This window comes from Orcinus orca, chromosome 16 (genome assembly GCF_937001465.1).
Source record: "Orcinus orca chromosome 16, mOrcOrc1.1, whole genome shotgun sequence".
NCBI classification, from domain to species: Eukaryota; Metazoa; Chordata; class Mammalia; order Artiodactyla; family Delphinidae; genus Orcinus; species Orcinus orca.
The window spans coordinates 5,635,546-5,662,180 of NC_064574.1; the positions used below are offsets into that span (position 1 = coordinate 5,635,546).

At 46.2% G+C, this 26,635-nt stretch overlaps 1 protein-coding gene across 1 annotated transcript in view; it reads left to right on the forward strand.

Annotated features, from left to right (window-relative positions):
- Positions 1 to 26,635, forward strand: part of LOC101282188 (uncharacterized) — a 66,132-nt gene that overhangs the window by 15,927 nt on the left and 23,570 nt on the right. Inside the window, 4 exon segments of the mRNA XM_049699179.1 lie at positions 2,777 to 2,909; positions 10,836 to 10,942; positions 11,969 to 12,111; positions 20,829 to 20,975. Of these exon segments, the coding sequence (XP_049555136.1) occupies positions 2,777 to 2,909; positions 10,836 to 10,942; positions 11,969 to 12,111; positions 20,829 to 20,975 (530 nt within the window).

The following is a 26,635-nucleotide window of genomic DNA, read 5'->3' on the forward strand; positions in this document are numbered from 1 at the left end:
GCAGTTTTTGCTGCTGGCTTTGGAGGCTCTGAATATAAAGTGAGGGAATTTATCAAGGAATGTGCTAAGGTTCCTTCTTGCTTCTTTATGATTTTATATTACAACATTCTTTTTTTAAAAAAAAAATTCAGTATTTTCATTCATTTAGGTTTCTTTTGGTGTTCCTTCACGGCACTACTTTTTATTGAGCACCTGTTACTTCTCAGGTATTATACTGGGTGCTGGGGTTACAGCCCCTCCGTGGAGCGGGCAGAGCTGCTGGGAGACAGACACGAGCAGCCACAAAAGCTGGTGCCAGCATCTCTGTGGCGGCGTCAGGACGGGAGAGCCACAGCTCCAGGAGAGGCTGTAGCCAGGGACTGGCCTTTCTGCAAAGGTCAGGGAAAGGCTCTTTTGGACAGTGACACCCAGGCTGGGGTAGGGCGTAGCGATTAAGGAGTGATAGTGTCCCAGGCAGTGGGAACAGCACGTACAAAATCATCGAGATGAAGGCTTTTGGTGTGTTTGAAGAACTAAGGGAACGCCACTGTGGCTGAATCCCAGGCAGGGAGGAGGGAGAGATTTCTTTGAAAATTAATATTAAAATTTCGGTTTCCTTTCTGGCAGGACAGCATAGTGCAACATCTAGAGTCCGACTGTTTGCGTTCAGATTCTGACTCTGCCACTCTGTAGCTGCGTGACCTTCGGCAACCTTCTTAACCTCTCTGAGCTTCAATTCCCTTAACGGAAACATGGGCTAATATGGTTATTGTCAGGGTTTAGTGAACTACTGCTATACAGAAAGCTCTTAGCACAGTTCCTGGCCTATAGGAAGTAACCAATAAAGTTTAGTTATTATCCAGTATTTTATGGCTTATGGCTTTTATTTCCATGTATATAGTTAGTGTAGTAGAATCATTAATGTTCTCTAATAACAATTATTCTTTTGTAGAATGAATTGCTAAGTTCTTTAGGTCTCTGATAAGCAGAGTTTTTTTTGTTTTTTGTTTTTTTTTTGCTGTACGCGGGCCTCTCACTGTTGTGGCCTCTCCCGTTGCGGAGCACAGGCTCTGGACGCGCAGGCTCAGTGGCCATGGCTCACGGGCCCAGCCGCTCCGCGGCATGTGGGATCTTCCCGGACCAGGGCACGAACCCGTGTCCCCTGCATCGGCAGGCGGACTCTCAACCACTGCGCCACCAGGGAAGTCCATAAGCAGAGTTTTTTGAAGAAATATTTTCTGTTACTTTAAAACAGGAGTTCTTAACCCATGAAGTACACGGTTGGGCCTCAGAGGATGTTTTGAAACCTGATCCTTATGAAAAGTTGTACGTGTGAAAAGGGCATGTATGTCTGTGGACATCATCATGTCCCAAAGCTGTCTGTTTTGAACTCGGTGTTTTAAAGCCCACTCCAGGCCGGGTCCGCAGTGCTCCGTGACCGTCTGTGGGTTGGAGGTTGCATATTCTTCCTGGGTCCCGAAAGGTACTGGGAATAGCCCATGCCACGTGACTGTGGTTAGGGGCCTGGTGTTCCCAGGAGGGACCCTGCAGGAAAATGACGTCTTTGATCGTGGCACACACATTTGTTTCTACAGACGTCTAATTCTGTGTTAGAATTATCTGGGTAACTGTTATACAGTGTACATTTTTAATAGGCTCTGATTACTAGCCTAAAAGAATTAGTTGAGAAAAGAAATGTGGTTAATGTTTCAAACAAGAGTGAGCACCTAGGCGCAAACTTGTCATCTCTTGTTTTCAACTGTTATCAGTTACTGCCTAAATTAACCGTGGTTTTTCTATCTGCCATGTAGGAACCCTCTGCTTTTTTGCAGTAGTGCTTCTCGCCCAGCTATTTCAGCTCAGGGGATAGGAGGGAAGCCTTTCCACCCCTGACGCGTGGGTGCGTAGAGGGTGGTGGCCAGGGTCAAGGCCAGATCATGAGGGGCCAGATCCCGTTGGTCTTGCCATGCACGAACTTACTTGTTCCAGCATCTGGACCGGGCAAGGGTAGGGTTTTGTATGCACCCTACATGTTAGAATATGGGAGCATAGACAGGTTAAGTCACTTACTCTGGTCACACAGCTAATACATAGAAGTTGGGGGATTCATTCCGTTCCAGGGCCGTTTGGCGTTACACTGGAGGGAGGGGATGCCTGCCCTCAGTGGGGGTACAGGGGAGAGCAGGCTTGGAGGGGAAGAGGCAGTATGACAGCTGGCTCATTTTTGGCCAGAGTGAGTTGGAGGCACCTGTTAGACATCCATGTGGAGGCGTCTGGTTGGGTGTTGCCAGGCCAGGGCTGAGGGTTGGTGGGACTCGATGTCACGGAGTGGGTGAAGCTGCATAGTGAGGACGTTTAGGCCAAGACAAGATATGGCGCTGAGGACTTGCCGTCAGATTCTTGCTTAGGGGTCAAACCTCTTTTTCTTTCGACCGTTTTAAATGTGTTTGCGTAGAGCTCCGGGGCCAGTTTTCATAGGGGCGAGCGCTTTGTTCACCTGCTTCTGTGTCCCAGATGGCAGAGAGGGTCCTGTCCACGGTGGTGAGAGTGCATCCGACCAGCAGCCCTGAAGGCAGGGCGTTTGGCCCTTCTCGAAGGCTCTGGTCTCATCACCCTTCCCTTGGTTTATTAACCTGCCCCCTGCATTTTCCACGCATTGTCAAGTCTGCGGAACTCAGAGGCTTCAGCCGGGAAGGCCTGCGAAAGTAGAAGGCGTGCGACCGGCCCCGTCTTGCCCGGGTGTGGCCAGTCCCAGTTGGTGCGCACTTACGAGTGTGGTTCCCCTCTTCCCCTCTAGATGGATTTGAGGACTACGGTCCCTCATGCGATGGCTTGAGGGTGACAGCCTTCTTGGACGTTCTGGGCCAGGACATCCTGCCTGCACTTGCTCGCCTGGAAAAGTACACTTTCAGTGGCAACATCTTCAACTGGTAAGCTGTGCCTGGCCTGCGTGCGGTCAAGGGGCCACCGGCGGCCACCTGTCTGTGACAGCCTTGCAGGTGCGTGGTGGAGGTGGATACGGGCTGTTCCCTGGGTGCTGGGAGTCTGCCTGAACAGCACTGCGTCATTAGGGTTTCCCATTATTCTTGTTGCTGTTTTACTGACCACCAGGTAAGCCAGGAAGGAGACGGTGGTGAAATTTAATGGGATTTAAATAATTAGGATTGCTAGCTGGCTTTCCTTCACATGTACGGTGCTCAGAAAAGTAAAACGTGTCCCACAATTGAGAAGCATCGGTCGGTGCGTTGCTCGCCTGTCTTGTGTCCTGACGGCACTGGGCTTCAGGGACCTTTGTGCCACTTGTCCTGCACATTCTGCTGTCACTCCTCATGGTGCTGGCAGGACCCTCCTCTGGGCTCAGCCCACGTCTCTTCCCTTCAGCAGATGACCTTGACTCCTCCTTCAGGAGGAAAGCAGAGACTAAGGCATCCCTTTCAGTTCCCAATCCGCCCAAACCTGCATCTGCCGGCATCTCCCTCCTCCCTCAGAGAAGACGCTCTCTCGTCTCCCGTCTCCCTCCGTCTTCTGTCTCTTCCTTGTCACCCCTTCTACGGGCCCTTTCCTTCCACTTCCACACCCTCTCTCTCTCTGACAGTTCTGTGGACTCTCCCCGGCCCTCCCTGCATCCCTTCCCTGAAGGACAGGTTCTGTTAAGACTGGTTCCTACTCACTGTCTATTCTTACTACTCCTTTAAAAAATTATAGTCTCTGCTTTTACATCTGTTAAATCATAGAAGGTGAGCTCACAGCAAGTGCTACTGAGCGAGCCCAATTATTATCCCAGATCTACAGCTGGGGAAGCGAGGGTGCTGCGAGCGGCGTCTTTTGATGAGCCGCTCTTCACTGAGGCATGTAGTCCACGGTTTAGCAACTTTCTCTTTTAGGGTCTGTGCTTTTCATGTCCCGTGTAAGAGATGTCTGCCTCCCCCAGGCCACTAGCGTATTTTCTTACACTGTCTTCCTGAAGTCTTGTTGTTTCCCGTTCACACTGGGAGCCACAGTCCACCTGGCGTTGCTTTTCTTGTTTGGTGTGATGTGAGGGAGAAGTCAGGTTTCATTTCCCTCCTGTGGTCTCCAGTTAACCCAGGGCCATTCATTGAGAGCGCTTTGATCTCTGCTCTGCATTGCCACCTTTGTCTTCAGTCAGGTGTCCGTTTCTGGACTCTCTAGTCTGCTGCATTGGCTGTGTATCTGTCGTAGCACCAGGACCCCACCATCCTCATTACTGCAACTTTGTCATCCAAGTCTTGGTATCAGAGAGGTTACCTGATACCTTGCTATCCCGCTTTGTTCTCCAAGATTGTCCTGGCTGCCGTTGGCCCTTTGCATTTCCAAGTGTATGTTAATACCCGTTTATCGGTTTCTAGAAAAGAAAACCTACTGGGATTTTCACTGCAGTTGCATTGCATCTATAAATCAATATGTAAAGAATTGATATCCTTACAATATCTAGTTTTCTACTCCTTCAATTTTTTAAGGTTTTCTTCACTTTCCCTGTGTGTGTGTGTGTGTGTGTGTGTGTATATACACATATATACATATACATGTATAAACATACATATAAATAACTATAAAAGTATAATACGTGGTTTTCTGTTGTAGAGATCTTTTGTATCTTGTTAGATTTAGTTCTAGGTATTTGACCTTTTAGGCTAATGTAAATTGTATCATTTCTTTTTTTTTTTTTTTGTGGTACGCGGGCCTCTCACTGTCGTGGCCTCTCCCATTGCGGAGCACAGGCTCCGGACGCGCAGGCTCAGCGGCCATGGCTCACGGGCCCAGCCGCTCCGCGGCATGTGGGATCTTTCCGGACCGGGGCACGAACCCGTGTCCCCTGCATCGGCAGGCGGACTCTCAACCACTGCGCCACCAGGGAAGCCCTGGCAGGCAGATTCTTAACCACTGCGCCACCACGGAAGTCCCTCTTGAAGGGGTCATTAGTCTTGTAGAATTTTCCACATTCTGGATTTGGTGGTCATTATTCTCATGGTATAATTTCATGTGTTCCTTTGTTCTCTGTATTTTCTGTAAACTGAAGATTAAACTTGGAGACTTGATTAGATTCTGCTTCAATTTTCTTTTAAACAATACTTCATATGTTGTCTTGTGTACTTTTTATTACAAAACATCAGGAGGCAAGATCTGGCCGAGATGTTAGTACTGAGCGGTGGGCGCAAGTGTTCGATTCTGTCACTACAAAATTCCTTACAAACCCTTCTTCTAATGATCTTAATGGTCACAAATAATCACTGCTTAGATCTGTTATTTCATTGTCTGTTGGCAAGTGTCTGTGGAATCTGTAGCACGGCCCCATTTTCCATCCTGTTGTTGGCTCTGGTTGCCTTTTCTCTTTTTTTTCCCTAGATGATTCTAACCAGCGGGTTATCAATTTTATTAGTTATTTTGAAGAATCAAGTTTTGTCCTTGAATTCCTCTGTTATATGTTCATTTTCTAGTTCAGTAGTTTTTGCTCTAATCTGTACTATTTTCTTCCTTGGAGTTTTTTTTGGGGGGGGGGAATTTAATTGCTGTTCTTTTTCTTACTTCTTGTGAGGAATGCTCAACATTTTACTTTCTTGGCCTTTCCTTTATAACATCTGCATTTTACATTTTAAGGTTGCTATTAAGTACTATATTAAGTATTATAAATACTTAAATATTATATTAGTTGCATCCTCAAGTTCTGATAGGCAATATTTTCATTACCTTTTAGTATAGAGTATTTTTAACATCCATGATGATTTCTCCTTTGACCAATGAGTTATTTAGAAGTATGTTGATTAATTTAGAAATACTTGAAGATTTTTCAGGGATCTTTCTGCTATTTGTGCTTGGTTTAAGGCTTCTGTGGTCAGAGGACGTACTTCGTGTTATTTCTCTTCTTTACAAGTCGCTGAGATTTGTTTTACGGCTCAGAAATCTACTCTAACTTGTTGCATGTGTCACGTGCGCTTGAAAAGAACGTGCATCCCAACGTTTCTGGGTAGAGTAGCCTATCAATGTCAACTTGGAAAGTTGTTTGCAAACATTATTCAGGTCTTGTCTATTCCTATTTATTTTCTGTCTTCTTGTTCTGTCGATTACTGAGAGAGGAATGTTGGAATCTGTGACTATAATCATGGATTTATCTGTTTTTCTTTCAGTTCTAACAGTTTTCATTTTGTGTATTTGGAAGCTGTGTTCTTGGGTGTGTACACACTTAGTATTGCCCTGTGTTCTTGAACAAATTGATCTCTTGATCAGTGTGCAATGTCCCTCTTTATCTCTAGTCATATTCCTTTTTCTGAAGCTTACTATGTTTAATATTAATATATATACTCCCGCTTTCTCTTGATTAGTGTTTGTATGGTATATTTCTGCCTATACTTTTGTTTTTAACCTTCCTATGTCTTATATTTAAAGCCTGGTTATTGTAGAAAGCATATAGTTGGGTCTTGCTTTCTTATCCAGTTTAACAATCTGCCTTTTAATTTGAATGTTTAGCTCATTTACATTTGTTACTATTGATATGGTTCAGTTTAAATCTACTGTCTTGCACTTTGTTTTCTGTTTGTCTCAATTCTTCCTGGTATTTTCCTCTTTTCCTGCCTTTTTAAGAAAAGTCGAATGAGTTTTGCTTTTTTTTTTTTTTTGCGGTACGTGGGCCTCTCACTGTTGTGGCCTCTCCCGTTGTGGAGCACAGGCTCCAGACGCGCAGGCTCAGCGACCATGGCTCACGGGCCCAGCCGCTCTGCGGCACGTGGGATCTTCCCGGACTGGGGCACGAACCCGCGTCCCCTGCATCGGCAGGCGGACTCTCAACCACTGCGCCACCAGGGAAGCCCTCGAATGAGTTTTTTAATAATTCCAATTAATCTCCACTATTGACTTATTAGTTATACCTCTTTTAAAATTTTTTATTGGTTGTTCTAGAGATTATAGTATATTCCTTTAGCTTATTCCAACTGTTCAAATAAAATTACTCCACTCTTCATGCAGTGCAGGATTCAGTATAAGAACCTTACAGCAGTGGACTTCTGTTTCCTCGCCCCCTATTGTCTTCCTACATTTTACCTCTGCACAAGTTACAAACCCTACAATACCTTGTTACTATATTTGCTTCAGATAGTCAACTATCTTTCTAAAGCAACTAAAATGAGAAGAAAATATATATGTATGTGTGTGTGTGTATATATATATATATATATACATATATATATATATATATATATACACACACACACATACATATATATTTTTTTGGCGGTACGCGGACCTCTCCCGTTGCGGAGCACCGGCTCTGGACGCGCAGGCTCAGCGGCCATGGCTCACGGGCCCAGCCGCTCCACGGCATGTGGGATCTTCCCGGACCGGGGCACGAACCTGTGTCCCCTGCATCGGCAGGCGGACTCTCAACCACTGCGCCACCAGGGAAGCCCGTGAGAAATATTTTTTATATTTGCTATCATTTTTACCATTTTTGTGCTTTTTAGTTCTTTTTGTAAACTGTCCATTTCTGTCAGATATCCTTTTGCCTCAAGAACTTCCTTTAACAATTCTTGTTAGCACAAGAGCACTGTCAATGAATTCTCACAGCTTTCGTTTGTCGGGAGGTTTTTATTTCACTTTAATTAACAGACTTCATTTTTGTGAGCAGTTTTAGGTTTGCAGAAAAACTGAGCAGGAAGCACAGAGAGCCCCCGTGTTACCTGACTGCCCCAGCATGCCCAGCTCTTCCAGTGACCTGCAGCACGTGAATCAGGCTTATTTTCAAGTCCTCGTCTGACTGTTCCCACGTCGGCGGCCGATGACCTTACCCCTCCGCGTCTCCCTACCCAACACCTGCTCATCCGCGCGCTCGTCTCCCTGCCTCGTTCCTCCACGTCCTTCTTCTCCGTCTTTAGAATCGCATCACTGTTGGTCATCATCGATTTTCCTGCCTCCTTACAGGCCTCGACTGTGAGCTCCTTCAGAGCGGGACCTGGAACTTGCTGGTCTCTGCACCCCCGGCTTCCTGCCCCTAGTCCAGAGCCAGTGGGGCTAAACTCATGATCATAACTGCACGAGTGGGTGAGGGAAAGAAGGGACAGAGACACCAAGGGTTCCTTCCGTGGTGACATTTCCAGGGAACATTGCCATGTGAAATCAAGCCATCCTCTTTCTTTATGTTTAAAAAAAATTCGCAGAAATAATACATGCTCTTTGAAATTTAGCAGTTTCAGGAGTTAAATAGTGAGAGTCTCCCTCCCTTCCGCACTATAATCTTAGATAGTACCCATGAGCCGTTCAGTGTATATATCCTTCCACGCGTTTCCTAAATGAGTGTACGTATATATGAGTGTGTTTACATGTACATGTATTGCACACATATGCAAAAACATAATTTTGTTAAGAAATGGGTTCATACTGTATGTAAAATTCTTCCTCTTGTTCTTTCATTTCATGTATCATGGGATCTTTCTAACTCAGTGCATTTCTATAGGTACCTTTAAAAATGGTTGTATGGTATGCCAGTGTATAGCTACATCATGATTTATTTTAGCTTCCCTCTTTTGATAGACATTTTGATTGCAATTCTTTGCTTATATCGTAATATGGTTGATGGCTGATGCACTAGAGGACTCATCGTGTGCCAGGTGCCGTGCTCTGAGCTTCCCGTGCACGATCTCACGATCGCATTTAAGCTTCCTCACACTTTCCTGAGGTGCACAGTTGTCCACTGTTCTTTCATGTCATTAGCACAGCTGACAGAAGTATCGACTCTGATGCTTCTGGACTCTGCTCATCCGCTATGGCCTCGCCAGGTCATTCCAACATGAAGCAGCCGAAGTGTTGGTGCCAAAGCCCCGATCTGTTTGCGTCTTTAGCTCTCTCGCGTTCTGCGTTCACAGCGGTGGATGTGCCCCTGCTTCAGGGCCCTCTCTTACCCCTTTCCTTGCTCTCCTTAAGAGGGCAGGCCTCCTGTGACCACTTGAGGCTGCATGCAGTTCTGTCTATCCGTTCTATGGCCCTACAAGCAGATTGGGGATCTTAGTTGCTTGATCTCCCCCGGGAGGCTGCCATGAATGTGGTCCAGTGAACTGTAATCAGGGACTTCATAGTGTCTGTTCCGGCTTCCCCAAACCTCCTGGCTGCCAGACCTCGACCTTTCATCCCAGGGGTGAAAGTCTCTCCATGGGCAGGCTCGAGCCGATGGATTTCTTCCCGTAGTATGCTGGGCCAAAAGACGCCTCTTTGAATTCCACATTTCTAGTCATCTTTTTCTGAAAAGCAAGGTGGGTTTTCGACCTCAGCTCTTCTCCCGATGCTTGGCCAGAAATGACACAGAGACGTGTATTATTTCTAGATTGTCAGGTACCCAGAGGAGCAGACAGAGGCAGACAGAGGCTCCTTTCCATTTGCTCCAAGACACCCATCAGGAACGCCAGTCCCTCTTTGCGGGCACACCAAGGCCTCCAGGCCACCGTTAGCCACTGTTGATCCCATCGACTTTTCCCCTCATCAGTGTCTTTGAAACAAACACCTTTATCAAGGCATACTTTTCATGCAGTAAAATCCACCCACTTAGAGCGTCCAGTGAGGTGAATTTGGGGTAAATGCATGCACTCATGCAGTCATCTCCATGGTCGAGTTTGAACATTTCCATCAGCCCCTCGTTTCCTTGTTTGCCTCTTTGCAGTCAGTCTCCCCCTCTCTCACCACCGCTGGCCCAGGCAACTACTGATCTGTTTTTTGATGCTAAGGTTTTGCCTTTTTAAGAATTTCCTGTAAATGGAATCATGTGGTATGTAGTCCTTTCTGCTGGCTTCTTTGACTTAGCAAAATGCGTTTGGAATTCCTCCCTGTTGTTACCAGCAGTTCTCTCCTTTTTGTTGCTGAGTCATAGTCCATCGTATGGGTATTCTGTGTTTTGTGTGTGCATTCCCCAATTGACAGATGTTGAGATGTTTTCCATCTTGTGGCTATTATGAATGATGCTAATATGAACCTTTGTGTACAAGTCTTTGTGTGGACATACGTTTTTATTTCATTTGGGTACATACCTAAGAGGGAGTTGCTGCGTTGCATGACAAGCGTACATTTAACTTTTTGAGAAGCTGTCCAATTGTTTTCCGAGTAGCAGTTGTGCTACTTTGCATTCCCACGAGCAGAATCTGTGAGTTCCTGTTGCTCCATGTCTTTATCAGCACTAGGTATTGTTATTATAATTTTCGTTCTTCTAGTGGGGGTCGTGTTACCCCATTGTGGCTTTTTTTGGTCTTTGTGTTTTGTTTTGTCTTTGAACCTTATTTTGAAGTAACTTCAGATTTACAGAATTGCTGTAAAGATGGTACAGAGAGTTCCTTTATGCCTTTTGCCCAGCATCCTTTAATGCAGTGGTTCTCAACCAGGGGTGATTTGGCCCCAGTGGACACTTGGCAATACATAGAGACATTTTTGATTGTCACATCATGGGGAGGGGGCAGCCAGGGGGCTGCTACTGACACCTAGAGGGTAGAGGCCATTCGAGATTGAGATGGCCATCGGATGTCCCTTTGGACCTTTTCCTTCTGCATTTTGTATTGGTCACTTAATTCCCTCCCGCTGTTATGGGATCTCTTTTCCAAGTCTATCTAGGCCTGAAGAATCAGTCAGAAAAGGAGAAAAAGGTGTTCTTTTGTGCAGGTGGACAGTTTCCACCTCCAGTGACTGCCAGACTGGAGGATGTGGGTCCTCGTCTTATAGGATGTTGACCACCTTTGCATGTTGCTTGACCGTGTCTTCTCCCTCTGGACGGAGGTGGCTGACTTTCCTTTCCCCCATGATTGTATTACCTGCTCGTAGCACATGCCGGAATTAGCACACATAACTGTATGGATCCTTTCTCGCTTCCACAGTCAGATTATTGCCAGAGGGCTGCTTGATATCTTCCGGGACTTCAGTAACAATGAAGAAGACTTCATAACGGTAATGGAGATCGTGGTCAGATTGTCAGAAGATGCAGGTTTGTACAAGGATTGTATACTTTTATTTTATTTATTTATTTATTTATTTCTACGCGGGCCTCTCACTGCTGTGGCCTCTCCTGTTGCGGAGCACAGGCTCCAGACGCGCAGGCTCTGTGGCCATGGTGCACGGGCCCAGCCGCTCCGCGGCATGTGGGATCTTCCCGGACCAGGGCACGAACCTGCGTCCCCTGCATCAGCAGGCGGGCTCTCAACCACTGCGCCACCAGGGAAGCCCGCTTATATTTTTAAGTTGTACATTTCCAAGAAATTGTATATAAGCTGTGATAGCTGATTGGCTTGCTTTAGATTTTGATCATTTTAACCGAAAATAGAAAAATAAACCCTTCCATATAGCTCCCATATTAGTTTAAAATATTCATATGAGCATGACACAACGCTTTTAAAAAGGCTCGAGTGGATGTTTTGAGCCCTTAAATGGATTCTCTTTGTAAGTGAGTCACCGTTTACGGTGCTGAAGCAATTATATACTCGTGTGAAATTTAATGTGGTGTATTGGAGCTAGAGCCGCTCTTTCGTTTAATGCTTTGCCTTAGAAACAATTGGGGTGCGTGGATTGTGGGGGAGTGCATTTATGAAAGAATTATTTGTAACGTATACTTTCTGGCTGGAATTTGAATAAGCACAGCCCATAGGTCTCGCATATATGCCGTTAGTTGTAATGGGTTTTGGACGCTGGCCCGGCATGCAGATGTCTTGCCCCCTCCTTGATTTATATATGGCTTGTTATAATAGAGTTGTCATTCTCTCTTCTTTTTATGTTTTTGTATTGCCGTATAGCTTATCAGCTTTTTATGTTTTTGTATTGCCGTATAGCTTATAAGCTTTTTAAGCTTGTCTGTAGCATAAATACTCTAAATGGGAAATGATTTTTTAACCTGCGTTTGTCTAATTTCCTTGATGAAGTATTTTAGTAAGAAAAGCTAGAAACTATCAATATATACTATATAAGATGCTTGGCTTATTCTTATATAATTCTTTGTCTCATTTTTTTATTGCTGCAGAGCCCACAGTGCGGGCTGAGCTGCTGGAACAGATTCCTCCTATTGCCATTTTTCTACAAGAAAACAGGTCTGATTTTCCAGTGGTGCTCTCTGAACATCTCATACCCATCGTGGTGCAGTGCCTCGCAGATCCAAACAACCAGGTGTGAAAAATTATAACCTTAAGGTCTTTGTAGCAAATTCTCTTTCGTCTTATTTTCGCTGATATTCATAATTCAGAAAACAGCTTCTTAGAGTTAAGTGACTCAAGAATGAAAGGTCCCTTTGTGCCCAGTTTCTTTAATCGCATAGGAAGGTAGATGGCACGCATTCTTATTATCATATTTCTTTTTTTTCCCCACTTTTTACTATGTAAATTTTCAAACGCACCTAGCCGTGGCGAGAGTATTAAAATGAATGCCCGTGTACTCTCCACCCAGCTCCAACTATCATTAACACTTGACCAGTCGTTTTTCATTTATCTTACCCAGATAAATCCAACCCAGATAAAAGCATTTCCCAGACATTTCAACTGTAAATGCTTTAGTATTCCTCCCTAAGAAATACAGACACTTAAAAAATCCCCATAGCGACAGTACCATTATCACAAGTATAAAAACTATCAGTAGGTCCTTAATATCATCTAACATCTAGCGACTGTTCAAATTTTCCCAGTTTTGTCATAAATCTGCTTTTTGCAGATAGTCTGTTCAAATCAGAATACGCACAAGGTCTACACATTGCATTCGATTGATGTGTCTTTTAAATCCCCTTTAATTTGTAACAGTTCTTCCTCCGCTGCTGTGTATTTGTTGAGGAAACTAGGTCATTAGTCCTATAGGTTTTTCCACATTTGTGATCCGGCTGATTGCATTTCCAGTGTTGTTTGAGATGTTCCTCTTTTCCCAGCATTTCCTCCAAACTGGTGAAGCCTAGAGGCTCAGTCAGACTCAGATTTTTGTATCGTATAGTGAGAACACTTTTTAGGTGTTGCTGTGTTTTCCTGCTGCATCAAATCAGGAAGCACAAAAGCAGTGTCGTCACCGGATTAGGTTTTGTCAGCCTTATCTGTTTATGACAGAGTTCCTCATCAATCTGTGATCAACCATTAGTTATCATCACCTAGATCTGGGATTTTGTTAGAGGTTGCAAAATTGTGATGCTCTAATTCCGTCCTTCTTTTATTTTCTATTTTTTGTTGATGTATAGTTAGTTTACAATGTTGTGTTAGTTTCAGGTATACAGCAACGTGATTCAGTTATACATACATATGTATATATATTCTTTTTTTTTTTTTCTGCGGTACGCAGGCCTCTCACTGCTGTGGCCTCTCCCGTTGCGGAGCACAGGCTCTGGACGTGCAGGCTCAGCGGCCATGGCTCACGGGCCCAGCCGCTCGCGGCATGTGGGATCTTCCCGGAACCGGGGCACGAACCCGTGTCCCCTGCATCAGCAGGCGGACTGTCAACCACTGCGCCACCAGGGAAGCCCCATATGTATATATATTCTTTTTCAGATTCTTTTTTCTTATAGGTTATTATAAAATGCTGAGTGTATTTCCCTGTGCTATATAGTAGGTCCTTGTTGGTTATCTTTTTTATATATAGTAGTGTGTATCTGTTATCAACATCATTCCTTCTTTTTTTTAATAAATTTATTTATTTATTTATTTTTGGCTGCGTTGGGTCTTCGTTGCTGCCCGCAGGCTTTCCCTAGTTGCAGTGAGCGGGGGCTACTCTTTGCTGTGATGCGTGGGCTTCTCGTTGTGGTGGCTTCTTTTGTTGCGGAGCACAGGCTCTAAGCATGTGGGCTTCAGTAGTTGTGGCACGCGGGCTTAGTAGTTGTGGCTCACGGGCTCTGAGCACAGGCTCAGTAGTTGTGGACTTAGTTGCTCCAGAGCATGTGGGATCTTCCCAGACCAGGGCTCGAACCTGCGTCCCCTGCATTGGCAGGTGGATTCTTAACCATTGTGCCACCAGGGAATCCCTCATCATTCCTTCTTAATTTAATAGCTGGAATTCTTCCATAAAGAACTTCCCCCTCAGCTATTTGGTAACTCTGAAAAACTGTCTATGGGAGACAGGTTAAATGATTTACTTTTCCCCTTTATTTACCAGTTTCTAGAAGAATCAGTCGGTATCCTAATAATCTACAAGGTTACCAATTAGGTTTTAAAATTTTATGTTGAGTACTATTATGAACTCCTGAATTTTAACATATTAGATATGTTTTAAGCCACTGTAGTTTTTATTCTTTTTAATAATCAAATTGTCCTAGTTTTGACCAGAGGTAACCCTTCAAGTTGGCTCCTGAATTTTCTTGATGTGATCCAGTAGACTTTGCTAGCTCACTTTACCTGGAATCAGCTATTTCTCCAAGGAGCCCTGGTTCCTTTATGAGGGAAATAATAATAAGAAACGAGAATGTGGGTACCAGAGATGCTCATCGCTACAAGAGTGGTCATGGCTTCTAGTGACAGAGCAATTTATTTTCTTAAAAAAATAAAAATTCCTCATGAGTTTATATTGATATTTCCAACTCAAATTTAAGATTATAGGGCTTTTACTTACTTGATTTTTTTTTACTTGATTTTTATATTTGTATCTTTTTATTTGTTTGTTTTTTACACAGTATAAATTTCCTTCTTCATGGTATTAATGTGTGTGTGTGTGATGTGTGTGTGTGTGTATCTAAAATAAAAATACCAGTAGTATTACTAACAACCTGGTAGGATTACTGAATATAGTTTAAGATTTCTTTGCAGTTCTTTTTGCTTTTAGGCTATCTCCCAGTAGAGATGCACAGTCATATTAATATTACTGTATTTTAAAGTCACTTGCATTAACCCTTCTTTTTGTGGTTAAGCTGCCATCCTGATACACAGTTAGGCTCATTTGTTTTCATTTATTTTTTATTTTTAAGAATTGCTTTAGCTTTTACGTTTTGATCTAATTTAGACTTGTAATTATTTAAAATGTTTTTACATGATTCTAAAGTCAAAACTGTAAAAGAAAGTACATTTAGAGAAATCTGATTTCTACTCCTGTCTCCCTCCCCGTTCTCTCTCTCCCCTATGGATGTTCATTTTTATTAGCTTTTGGTTTGTTCTTGCCTTCAAAAAATACACACGTACAAATAACTCTAAGCAAATACATGTATGTCCTTGTATCCTGTACCGCCTTGTTCCGCTCTCAGGTGTGAGGTGGCATACTGTCCCTGGTGCTCTCTCCCTTGCTTTTCCCATTGTCTTGGTGTCCCGGAGATTAGCCCATGACAGGCGAGGGAAGGCCTCCTCGTTACTTTTCCCAGCATCAGAGCACTCCACTGTACTTTATCCGTAGACCTTAGGTCATGTCTACCCTTTGCCACATTAAAATTGTTGCAACAAATAACCTTGTGTCATTTCTGTTTCTGTCAGTTGATTCTGGGGATGGATTTCCACTAATTTTTTTATGATATGCCAAGTTTTTGTTATTGTCATTGCCAAGAAAGTCTACAGTTTTGACTTGTATTTTTCCCTTGATCCAAGCATTCTTAAAAGACCAGATTCTCCCTTTTGACTATCAGACAGTGTGATGGGATTAAGGATGTTTTTTAAAAAATTTTTTGTGGTACGCGGGCCTCTCACTGTTGTGGCCTCTCCCGTTGCGGAGCACAGGCTCCGGATGCGCAGGCTCAGTGGCCATGGATCACGGGCCCAGCCGCTCCGCAGCATGTGGGATCCTCCCGGACCGGGGCACGAACCCGCGTCCCCTGCATCGGCAGGCGGACTCTCAACCACTGCGCCACCAGGGAAGCCCAAGGATGGTTTTAAATAAGGAAAGAAGTCATCCTGCCTCCACTGTCCTGTCATCAGTGTTTTGATTATTTTCGCATTTTCTTCTGCGGGCGCTTACATGTTTTCCTACGTAGGTCTAATCATAATGCGATGCAGTTTCCTCCAGCCATTCATTTGTTCAGACAGCTTCTGAGTGCGCATCACGAGCTGAGCGTGGCGCTTCTTGCTGGGGATGAAGAGATGAGTAGGATGGATTTTTCTACCCTAGGAAGCTCGTCTGTGTGTCATAGACGTTGTACATCTTCATAATCTTCATATTTTTAATTTTTTTGAATGCTCAGCTTCCTTTCAGCTTTCTTGTCCTGTAGATGCAGTGAGCTTCACAAAAGGTGCAGTTTTACTTTTCTGTTGGCTTTTCTCTTTCCTTTGGATACATTCTTAAAAATGAAGTTATGCTGGGTTGGGGGACTGACACGTCCTTGGCCTCTGTCATGTATCACTGTCTTACATTCGACTCCAGAGGAGGGAGGCAGGAGCCGTGGTTTTGGTCCCAGGCTCTCACGTGGTTCCTGACACTCAGCCTGTGTTTGCTGAGGAGTCGTGTCCGTGGCGCAGAGCCGGCTCTCCCCGCTGTCGGCCTGTGCTGTTCACGCACCTCCACTGCCCGCCTCCGCCCTGCTGTACCTCGGTCGCTCCTTTCCTGGGGTCTCCAGAGCTGCCTCCTCTGAAGTCCCGAAGATGTCGTCCACTCTCTCACCATTGACTTCCCACCGCCCTGAGCCCACCTGCCCTGGAGACCTCTGGCTCCCCGACCCGCTCTGTGCCCTGCTGTTACTTCCTGTTCTTCCTCAGCTGCTCCCTCTCTCATCCTGCCCTTTAGGCCGTCTCCACCATCACGCTCCATTTCTTTCCCTTGGACCGCGCTTCCGCCCTCCCGGCCCTGCCGCCCGCAGCCCACTGGCCCCCTCCATCCTGGGTTCCCATCTTGGTAGGGGAGTCACATCGTGCACTGACTGGGGCCATTGCAAATTTATGGGTTCCAGTCGCCGCTGGGCTTGCGGTGCTGCCTGGCAGTCCTGTTACTTGTCCCTCATCAGCTGCTTTTCACATTATCCTTGGCAGCTCTCATCAAGCCTCTTCACCTCACGCTGCCTTGCGCCTAGCCGGTGACCTTGCATTTTACTTCCCAGAGAAAACAGAGGCCTTCAGTCTTCATCCCCTCTCTCAATGAATGGACCCGCCATCCACTTTCTTCAGTTCCCCAGAGCCACAACCTGGGAACCACCCAGATCCTTCCTTCTCTCACCTCCTACAGCTGGTTAGGCCCAAGTCTCCTTTGTTTCCGTAACAAACACATAACCTCTTAAGACACCCCCTCTGCCCTTCCTGTCGTCTTTAAACACAGGAATATGATGAAGTCGCATCTTAGTGAACAGTCTTCAGACTCTTTAGCGCCCTCAGGCACAGCCCAGCCTCCTCCATGGGCCTCCCGTCCCCATCCCACCGTGGACACCACAGGCGTCCGCCCCTTCCTTCCTTCCGTTCCTGCCGGTCTCCCTACTCCTTCCCAATGCCTCTCTCCTCCCATCGGTCCCCACCTCCCTCTGACAGATGCCGACCGTGTGGGCGGCTCGCAGTGCCTGAAGGTCCCCGATGAGTTACGATTCGTAATTGGGCCCAGACGAAGATTTCGCTGCTTGAGGCAGTGGGTGTGCCAGGCCCCATCCAGCACCTGCATTTCGGGACAGGCTGTCTTTCTCTGTTCATCGTCAGGTACTTTTCATGACCATTGAACATGCGGTGACTCCTCTGAGGTGTAAAATTCACAAAATTGGGCACGACAGCAGTGTTGTCACCACGACTGCCTCGATTGCTAACAGCTGCGATTTCTTGAGCTCTCGCTGTGTGACGTACCACGCTCTTGTTTCCTCTTCCTAACCATCTCGGGAAGAATGGGCATGCTGGTGAGTTCATCCTTGTTTCAGAGGTGAGGAAGCCGAGGTGCAGAGAAGTGTGGCTGTGTGTGTTGGGAGCCCGGGCTCATGAGGCTCATCTGGTGGATGTTTTGGGATTGCCCAGGTCTACTGGACATTGTAACCAATAGTTTCTCTCCCATTCTAGACTCTGAGCCCCTGACACTAGGACCTGGGTCTTCTTTATTTATCTCTGTGACCTAGCAAAGGGTCTGGTGGCTGGTAGGTATTTGGAACTGCACTGGCTGTAAACTCTCCCTTTGGTAACATAGCTGTCCTGGGCTCCTTGCCTTCTGTCTCAGGGGAACGGCCATCCAACCTCCTTCTCCAGTCTGATGTCTTCCTTCCCCTCTTTGGTCCCATCTCTTGTTCATAGCTTGCTTATTTTCCAGTCTCTCGCTTTTCTCTTTCAGTTATAATCATGCCTAAGTCTCCCTCATCTTTGTGTCCCCTGGCCTTGACCCTGAGCACACCATCACTCGTTTTCCAAGTGTCTGCACTGTGGCCTTGACCCTCTGTGGGCTCCCATTCAGGGGTCAGCTCGTTGTACTGCAGCTGGTGGTCCCGAAGCCAGTGAGAGGTATCTTGCCATGGACTCAACTAATCTCATTGTGGAATCTGATGTTTTGGTTTTTTTCAAAAATAGTCTTAATTTTTAGAATTTCATAGACTATTTTAATCACATGGGAGGGTTATATCATAAACACCCATATCCCTAACCGCCTATATTTGAGAAATGTCAACATTTTGCAGTTTTGCTTCAAACCTTTTTATTTTTATTTATAGGTTGCAGGTATGGTGAAAACTGCACTGGGTCCCTCCTCCATCCCATTCTCCCTTCTCCCTTTTCTGTGGGAACCTGCCACCCTGGCTTGGTGTGTCCCTTCCATGCCGGGTTTTATAGTCACACCGCCTGTGTAAGTGGCCCTGAATAAGAGAGTGTCTTGTTTCGGGTGCTTTTAAAACCTTACATAAGTGACATCAGGCTGTATTTTCCTTTCTGCCACCTACTTTTATTCCCCCCGTTTTTAAGATCTATCCCCGTTGATCCAGAGAGCTCCTGGTCACTCATTTGAACTATTTTATGGTGTTGCATTTCTATTTTTTTCACCATTTATTTGTCCAGTGACTTCCTTTTTCCTTTGTTTGATCCTTTTGCCCCACTTGCCACTGTTAACTGCTTTTGCGGTTTTGAAGAAACCTTTCTTGGACGCCCATTCAGCAGTTAAGGTCGCTCCATCCCGATATGCCCCAGACACTCTCCTTTATGTATATGAGGTCGTTTCGTCCCCACAGCCACCTGTGAGATAGGCACTATCATTGCCCACTTCTACAGGTGAAGAGATTGAGGTTCGAAGAGGCTGATCCCCTGCCCAGGAGGCCCCACTGGTCATCATCGCGCAGCACAGGTCAGGCACGGCATTCGCGCCACTGCAGTGTCACCTGTTGGGCTCGGAAGTGTCCCCCCGCCTTTCCCTCCCTGCCTGCGTCTTCCCCAGTCTCCATCGCCAGCCCTGGTCCTTGCCCGCCCTTCAGGCTGTTGTCTGGTCTTTTTCTCTCATGGTGCCGGGTCTCATCTGCTCCCCTGGGCCTGGGGAGGTCCCCGTGCGTGCGAACGCCAGGATGCCGCGTCTCAGCCAGGCCTCCAGAGTTGGTGTGTCGCTGACCTCCTCCCCCAAAGCCCAGTGGCTGGCTCTCCCTAGAGGTCTGCTGCATCAGATCCGCAGAGTTCAACTTCTCCAGCACCCAAACCTGTTCTCTCTACCTTCAGCCTTATTTTCTCTGTTTTATTTACTGGTGCCTGGAGGCAAAGATCCCGAGTCATCTTTGATTTTCTGTGACCACATGCATGCAGGGACCCCCCCCCCCCCACTCTGTCCCCTGCCCCCAAGCCCATGCCTGGTCACAGCCGGAAGCGTCGCTGCGCAGGAGCCCCTTGCCTGCTCTCAGCATTTAGAAGCCTTCGAGGTTTCTAAACTGTCACCCTCACTGAGGCCAAGACGATCTTGTCACTCCTCTGCTTTTCCACCCTGGGGCTCCCACGGTGCCGGAGTAGCCGCCAGAAGTCTTAGTGGGACCTGGAAGCCTTTCCCGCTCCAACCTCGCTGGCCCCTCAGGCTCGCACTCCGCCATCCACCCGCCGCCTCCATGCGGTCACCCGGGACTTGTCCCCAGAGTTCATCTTTCTGCTCGTGAGCACGCTGTCCTCTCCCCTTTTCCTGCTTGCGGTGTTAGTCTCCTGGGGCTGCCAGAACAAAGTACCACCAACTGGGTGGCTTAGAACAACACCACCTCTTCAGAAACTTCTGCTGCCAGGCCTCCGGGGTTCCAGCCTCCCAGGCTCGCCTCTTTATGACCAGGTCCTGTCCTATCACCTGCGGCTCTGCCTGCACGTTTCTGGGCCCCGTTGCCATTCCCCTGCCTTCCCATCACTGCGATGAGCTGCCAGTCTCATTACTTCCTCCACAGATTGGAATTTCCTGTGCTTTCACTTCCCCAAAACGTCCTCTCTCTAGCCTCTTAGGAGCCCTGGAGCTCTGGTGGTCGCTCACCGGGTGCAGACGGTGAGGGGCAGGCAGCTCCCCAGCCTTCCGTCTCTGGCCCCGGGAGCCTCTGTGCGCGTGTCCCGCTTCGCAGAGCAGGTCCTCCCCGCCAGGGCTCTACAGAGTGTCGGGAGGACAGCGCCGTGTTTTCCCACCCCCTGCATGCATGGTACCCACTCTCCAAGTTCACTCTCTGCGGTGGGAAGACAGACAGCAATGTATCATCATACAGGAAAAATGTGTGTGTGTGTGTGTGTGTGTGTGTGTGTGTGTGTGTAGAAATCTGGGGTAGGCGTTGTGAAGGCAAAGTGCAAGCCTGGTTACGCCGTCAGAGTGTAGATGGGGAACCCGACCCGAGTGGGAAACGGGATGTGTGGCTTGAGCGCAGAGGAACAGTCGGTGCCGTTGGTGGCCTCATCTAAGGCCTGGGGGAGGAAGTGACCGAAGGGCCAGAAGATCCGTGTGGTGGGGCGGGCGGGGGCGGGGGAAGGAGGCAGGGGCCGGCCTGGCACTCACCGTAGGGAGTTTGGTCTTTGATCCTGAAAGCACTTTGGCTCATTCTGTGTTTCACCTTTTGCGTCTTCCAGGTTAGAAAATCAAGTCAGGAGGTGCTGTTGATTCTTCTGGAACAAGATCTAATTTTCCAGCACGATATTGAAAACAAAGTGTGTCCAATCCTGCTGGCGCTCTCTGCCCCTGACGGTGAGGCTGAGTACAAAGCAGAAGCCGTGAGTGTAAGTCCCTTGGGGAGTGACAGCCCCGAGCCTCGGCGGACTGTCCCATAACTTGACGTTTGCGGGACTCGAAGCGTCACGTGCGTTCAGTGCCGATCAGCACTGTTCCCATAAACAAGGCAGCGGGTGGTGTGGCCTCCATCAGAGAAAGTTCTGAGTTCAGATCCAAGCTTGTCGTGGAAGTGATTATCCTTATATCCAATTGTTTCCGGAAGGCAAAGCTTGGGAAATCAGAGTGATTCGGGCAGAGGTGAGGCAGCTGGCATGGACTCCTGCTGGGCAAGATGCTGAGGTTTATTAGGTAAACCTTGAGCCAGCTTGGGTCATGGACCCTGTTTCCCAAAGTAAGGAACCAAGTGCGGTATGGGAGCTGCTTTTAGGTGGTACTTGGACAATTAAAAAAAAAAAATCGAGTGGACATGTGTGTCTGTTTTATAAATTAAGATGAGACTAAACTAGGTATGTCAGCAAATAAGAGAGAGTCTATCTGAAGAGTGTGGCCATCATGTTTACAGCAGTTTGGGAGATGCTGTGTTCAAGTCTCTGTGCTCTTGTCAGTTAAAGGTATACGATGAAAGAAAGAGTGTAAGTACTGAATGTCTTCTACTTTTAGTAGTTAATTTTGTGGTATCCTTGGGTTTGTAGGATTCTGTGCCCATTATGAAGTGATTATGCAAGCAAGGACTTCCTACTTGCTTCTGGAGCCCTTGTTCACAAACTAGCTGTTGACGAGCCAGTGCTGGCCTTTACGTGCCGCCCTTAGACTAAGACCCAGCTTGTCCTCGGGCTTCTCCTTCGTGGGTCAGGGGAAGGTCATCCAAGGCTACCTTGTGTTCCGTAGCTGCCGCTCCCTCCCCAGGGACCGGGGCAGGGGTTGCTGCACCGGCCGGCCCTTTGTGTTGGCATCACAGAACTAAACAGCTCCAGGAATGTTCCAGCATTTTAGGAAAATACATAAGGATTTACAAAATCTTAAGCCTTAATTGTGAGTACAATAAGATATGGTTGTTTTCTTGGTTGAGAAGGAATGATGTTCGAAAAAGGAATTCTTTTTCAAAGTGGAAACATACACCATGGAGCTAAAAATTTGTAATACAGCATCAGACCATTGGGTCATTATTCTTCATTTATGTAAAAGTTGTCCTCACGTATGAGTTAAAGGTCTGGCTTTTTTAACTAATTTAATTTTTTGCATATTCCATATGTTTATAAGATGAATCAGGCTGAAGAATAATTGATTATTAAAATTCAAATTCTCCAGGGTTCTTTGATAAATTTCAAGTTTCCCTGTAAGAAATTAAATTCATTTTGCAGGATGAACCTGGATAATGTCATTTAGTTGGGATGCTTGGCAGCCGAGCGGTAAACTTTGCCAACTAGATCTTCTTTTTCATTTGAAAGTTGGTTAGGCTAGTTTCCAAAGCTACAACTGACAACCAAATATCTTACCCCTAAAGACTGCCAAATACCATGACAAATAATTTTAAAGGCGTTTTTGCATGATTTTTATTTTGTTTTGTTTCCAACCACTCCATTCTTGTCAGCAATATTCTTCTTTTCTTTTGGTGAAGATATTTGGAAAATATAACAAGTCTTCAAAAAGCTCTCTTCACATTTCACTTGCAGAACAAATTAGTTCACATAAACTGCACTTTTTATTCAAAGTGGGTTGCCGATTTCATTACTTGAAATGTGCAAGCTTTTAAACGTGGCTGCAAAGAACGGAAATGGTCTTGAACCCTCCCCAGGTAGAGGCACATCTGCGTTTCAGGGCACTTCTGGAAGATTGCCACTTCTCCTCCCTTAGGGCCCCAAGGGAAGCAGGATTTGGGGCTCCTTGCCTGGCCCGTGTGTGCTTGGGTCAGACCCAGAAGCTGTTCTGTCTTCCCTTATTTCCTGGAGGTCAAGGAGTCTTGGAGGGGGTCGCACTCCTTGGACCCCCAGAGTCCTGGAGTACAGAGGGTGCTGTTCTCTTTTCAGCTAGGAAATGACAGTACGACAGGGAGTGGATTTCACTCTTCAAGGGACGGAGACCACGTGTGGGATTGGCAGAGCTCCCCCAGGAGGATAGCGCTCTCTCGTTTAGCTGGTCTGAGTGACACCCCAAACACTGTGGCTACCAACATGCATGTGTGAGGAGGTGACAGGTGAGAAAAGAAGCAAATTGCACTGCTCCGATGCCCTTGTATTTCGGGCTTTCTTTGCGGCCATATGGTGTGAATGTTGCTACGTCCATATGTCCATAAGCACACACTCTCGGAACAGTGCCGTTTTGAAGGAATTGCTTCTTGCTCCGAGGAAACGGCGTGCCTCTGTTGACAAAATGTGCATCTATTCGTTAGCCTTTGTATTCCCTTTGGAAGTTACAATCAGTCGATTCTGATGCCAGCAACCCTAGCGTATACGTGATTGAGAGAATCGGAGCTGGCCAGCTGGACACGTCCTGGGCGTTTTAAGATTGACTTGTGCAGTGCAGGTTATATGTATTAGGTGTTGGTGTCTTATGTCCTGGTTTCTCAGATAAATGCGGTTTGTTCTGTGAAGTCTGTCTAATATGCCAGGTGACATTAGCGACTCCCTCCTTCACCCATCCCGGAGGCTTGGTTCATATGTCTTCTGTCATTTAGCAATCGAACTGCGAACTTCATTTGTTTGTTTATTTCTCCTTCAAAATAGTGCGCTTCTTAAACAACAGGTGTCTTTCTGCCCTCGGCACCCAGCACAGTGCCAGGCCCAGAGTCAGTACTAAATAAATGTTAGTTGTTGAATGAATCAGTTGGTAAAACGTGGAAGCGCTGTATCCTGTAATTATATCTAGACAGCATAAACAGGCCACCGGAGACCAATTATAATTCCTCTCGCTCACAGGAAGGCCATTAGCATTCTGAGATTATAACTAATTGTCAGAAGCCTATTTTTCTCTCACAACACGTTTTCACATTAAGGCTTCCTCATGTTTTGTTGTCTTCCTGGTTTTGAGCTCATTTTTATTTGTGCATTTATTTAAAAAGAATGTTGTGGTTGTGTGCCACAAAGAATAGTTGGCCCCCAGCAACCGAGTGAAGATCGTCATTGCATACAAGTGGTTCCCAGGGCCACGGGAATGTCATTTCTTGTCGCTCGGAGTGCTGACTTTTTAACGATTCTGGATCTGTTGCACACGGGTAGTAATAAGGTCGTGTGGGCGTGGCAGATGGAGAGGGTGGATAGAGATGCCGGGCCCTGCTTAGTTGTCCGTCACCCTGGATATGAAGCCTCGTGGCCCGTTTATGTGGCTGTCACTCTATGCAGTTCTGCCGAGCATCAGATCAGAAATACGTGTCTTCTAAACTCGGAAGACACAGCCTTTCCCTCATTTGTGTTGTGGGGATAGCTTCCTCTTCCCCCACCCCAGTTGGTTCTCTTTTCCCTCTTGTCTGCTATGTGCAGATTCCAAGTAGAATAGTGGGTGAACTGCTAACCAGGAGCTTGCTCTGCTGTTTAAAAAAAAAAAAAAAAAAAAAGGCAGTGCTGTGCAGTGGGCAGAGCAGACATGAGGGATGGGAAGTCCTTCCTTCTTTCCTTTTTCTTTTTTTTGGAGGGGGGATGGGAGAGTTCTTTAAACATTTTGGGGGGTAATTTTTCATTCTGTCTTAATTTCAAACTTGTGGAAAAGTTGCAGGAGTGAACTCCTGTACATACTTTATCTCACTTCTCCAGTGGTTTATACTTAGGTCTGTTTGTTTAATCACATCCTCTCTCTTTACACATCTGCACACACACACAGATATATACATACACGTATGTGTGTATATTTTTCTGAGCCATTTGAGAGTAAATTGGAGACACTGTGCCCCTTTACTCCTAAATACTTCAGGGCATATTTCCTTTCTAAAAACAAGGAAATTCTCTCCTAAACAACCATAGTACACTGATCAAAATCAGGAATTTTAACCCTGATACAATACTAATATCCCATCCATGGTTCATGTTCAAATATTGTCGTTTGTCCAGGATCACACATTGGACTGAATTGTCGCATCTCCTCTGTCTCCTTGAACCTGGGGCAGATCTTGAGTCTTTCTCTGAATTTTGTTAACATGTTGGAAGAGGACAGGCCAGTGCTTTGGTGGAACGTCTCCCAATTTAGGTTTGTCCTGTGTTTCCTCATGACTAGATGCAGGCTCTGCATTTCTGGCGGGATGCCCTGGAAGGAATGTTGTATCCTTATGCGTCACGGTAGGAGGCCCAGGACTTCAGTTCGTCCTGAGATTGATGATGTTAACTCTGGTGACTTAGACAGAGGGGGTGTCTGCCAAGTTTCTCTGCACCGCTTTTCCCCTCTGGACATAATAAGGGGAGTTACTTTGCAGCTACACAAGTTTGCTGTCCATCAAACGTTCACCCACTAGTGTTAGCATCCACTGATGATTCCAGCTGTCGCTCTACTGTGAAGAGCGTTCCCTTCTCCATCATTTTTTTTTTTTTTTTTTTTTTGCGGTACGCGGGCCTCTCACTGTTGTGGCCTCTCCCGTTGCGGAGCACAGGCTCCGGACGCGCAGCCTCAGCGGCCATGGCCCACGGGCCCAGCCGCTCTGCGGCATGTGGGATCTTCCCGGACCGGGGCACGAACCCGCGTCCCCTGCATCGGCAGGCGGACTCTCAACCACTGCGCCACCAGGGAAGCCCCCCTTCTCCATTATTTGCTGACATTTTGTTGAGATTTTCACATCTATATTCAAGTGGACTATTGTAAGCAATTTTCTTTTCCTGTTATGTTTTTGTCAGCTTTTAGAATCGGGGTTATTCTGGCTTCAGAAAATGAGTTGGGAAGTATTCCCTGCTCTTCTGTTTTCTGAAAGATTTTTTTTAAGATTGGTGTTATTTTGCCCTTAAGTATTTGTTAGAATTCACCAGTAAAACCTCTGGTTCTAGGGTTTTCTTTGTGAGATGGTTTTTGATAACAGATTCAACACAGATATGGGCTATTCAGGCTTGTTATTTCATCTGTGTTATTAGGTAAGCTGTATATTTTAGGGAATTTATTAATTTCATCTAAGTTGTTAATTTATCAAGTTTTGGGGATAAAGTTGCTTACAATATTCCCTTACCTCTTTTTTTGTTTTGTTTTGTTTTGTTTTGTTTGCGGTACGCGGGCCTCTCACTGTTGCGGCCTCTCCCGCCGCGGAGCACGGGCTCCGGACGCGCAGGCCCAGCGACCACGGCCCACGGGCCCAGCCGCTCCACGGCACGTGGGATCCTCCCGGACCGGGGCACGAACCCGCGTCCCCTGCATCGGCAGGCGGACTCTCAACCACTGCGCCACCAGGGAAGCCCCTCCCTTACCTCTTAATGCCTGGAAGATCTGTAGTTTTATCCCTTTCATTTATGATACTGGTAATTTCTACTGTTTATTATTTCCTTCCTTCTACTTACTTGAGTTCAATTTGCTTGTAGTTTTCCAGTTTCTTAAGGAGGAAGCTTAGTATTTTTCAGCCTATCTTCTTGTCTACTTTAAGGGTTTAAAGCTACACATTTAATGTTTATATATTTGTGATGTATTGACTCTTTTACTAAGAAGTGACTTTCTTTATCACTGGTAGTAATCTGTATCTTGTAGTCCACTGTGATATTACTGTAACCATTCCAGCATTCTTATGTTTACTGCCCATCATAGTATA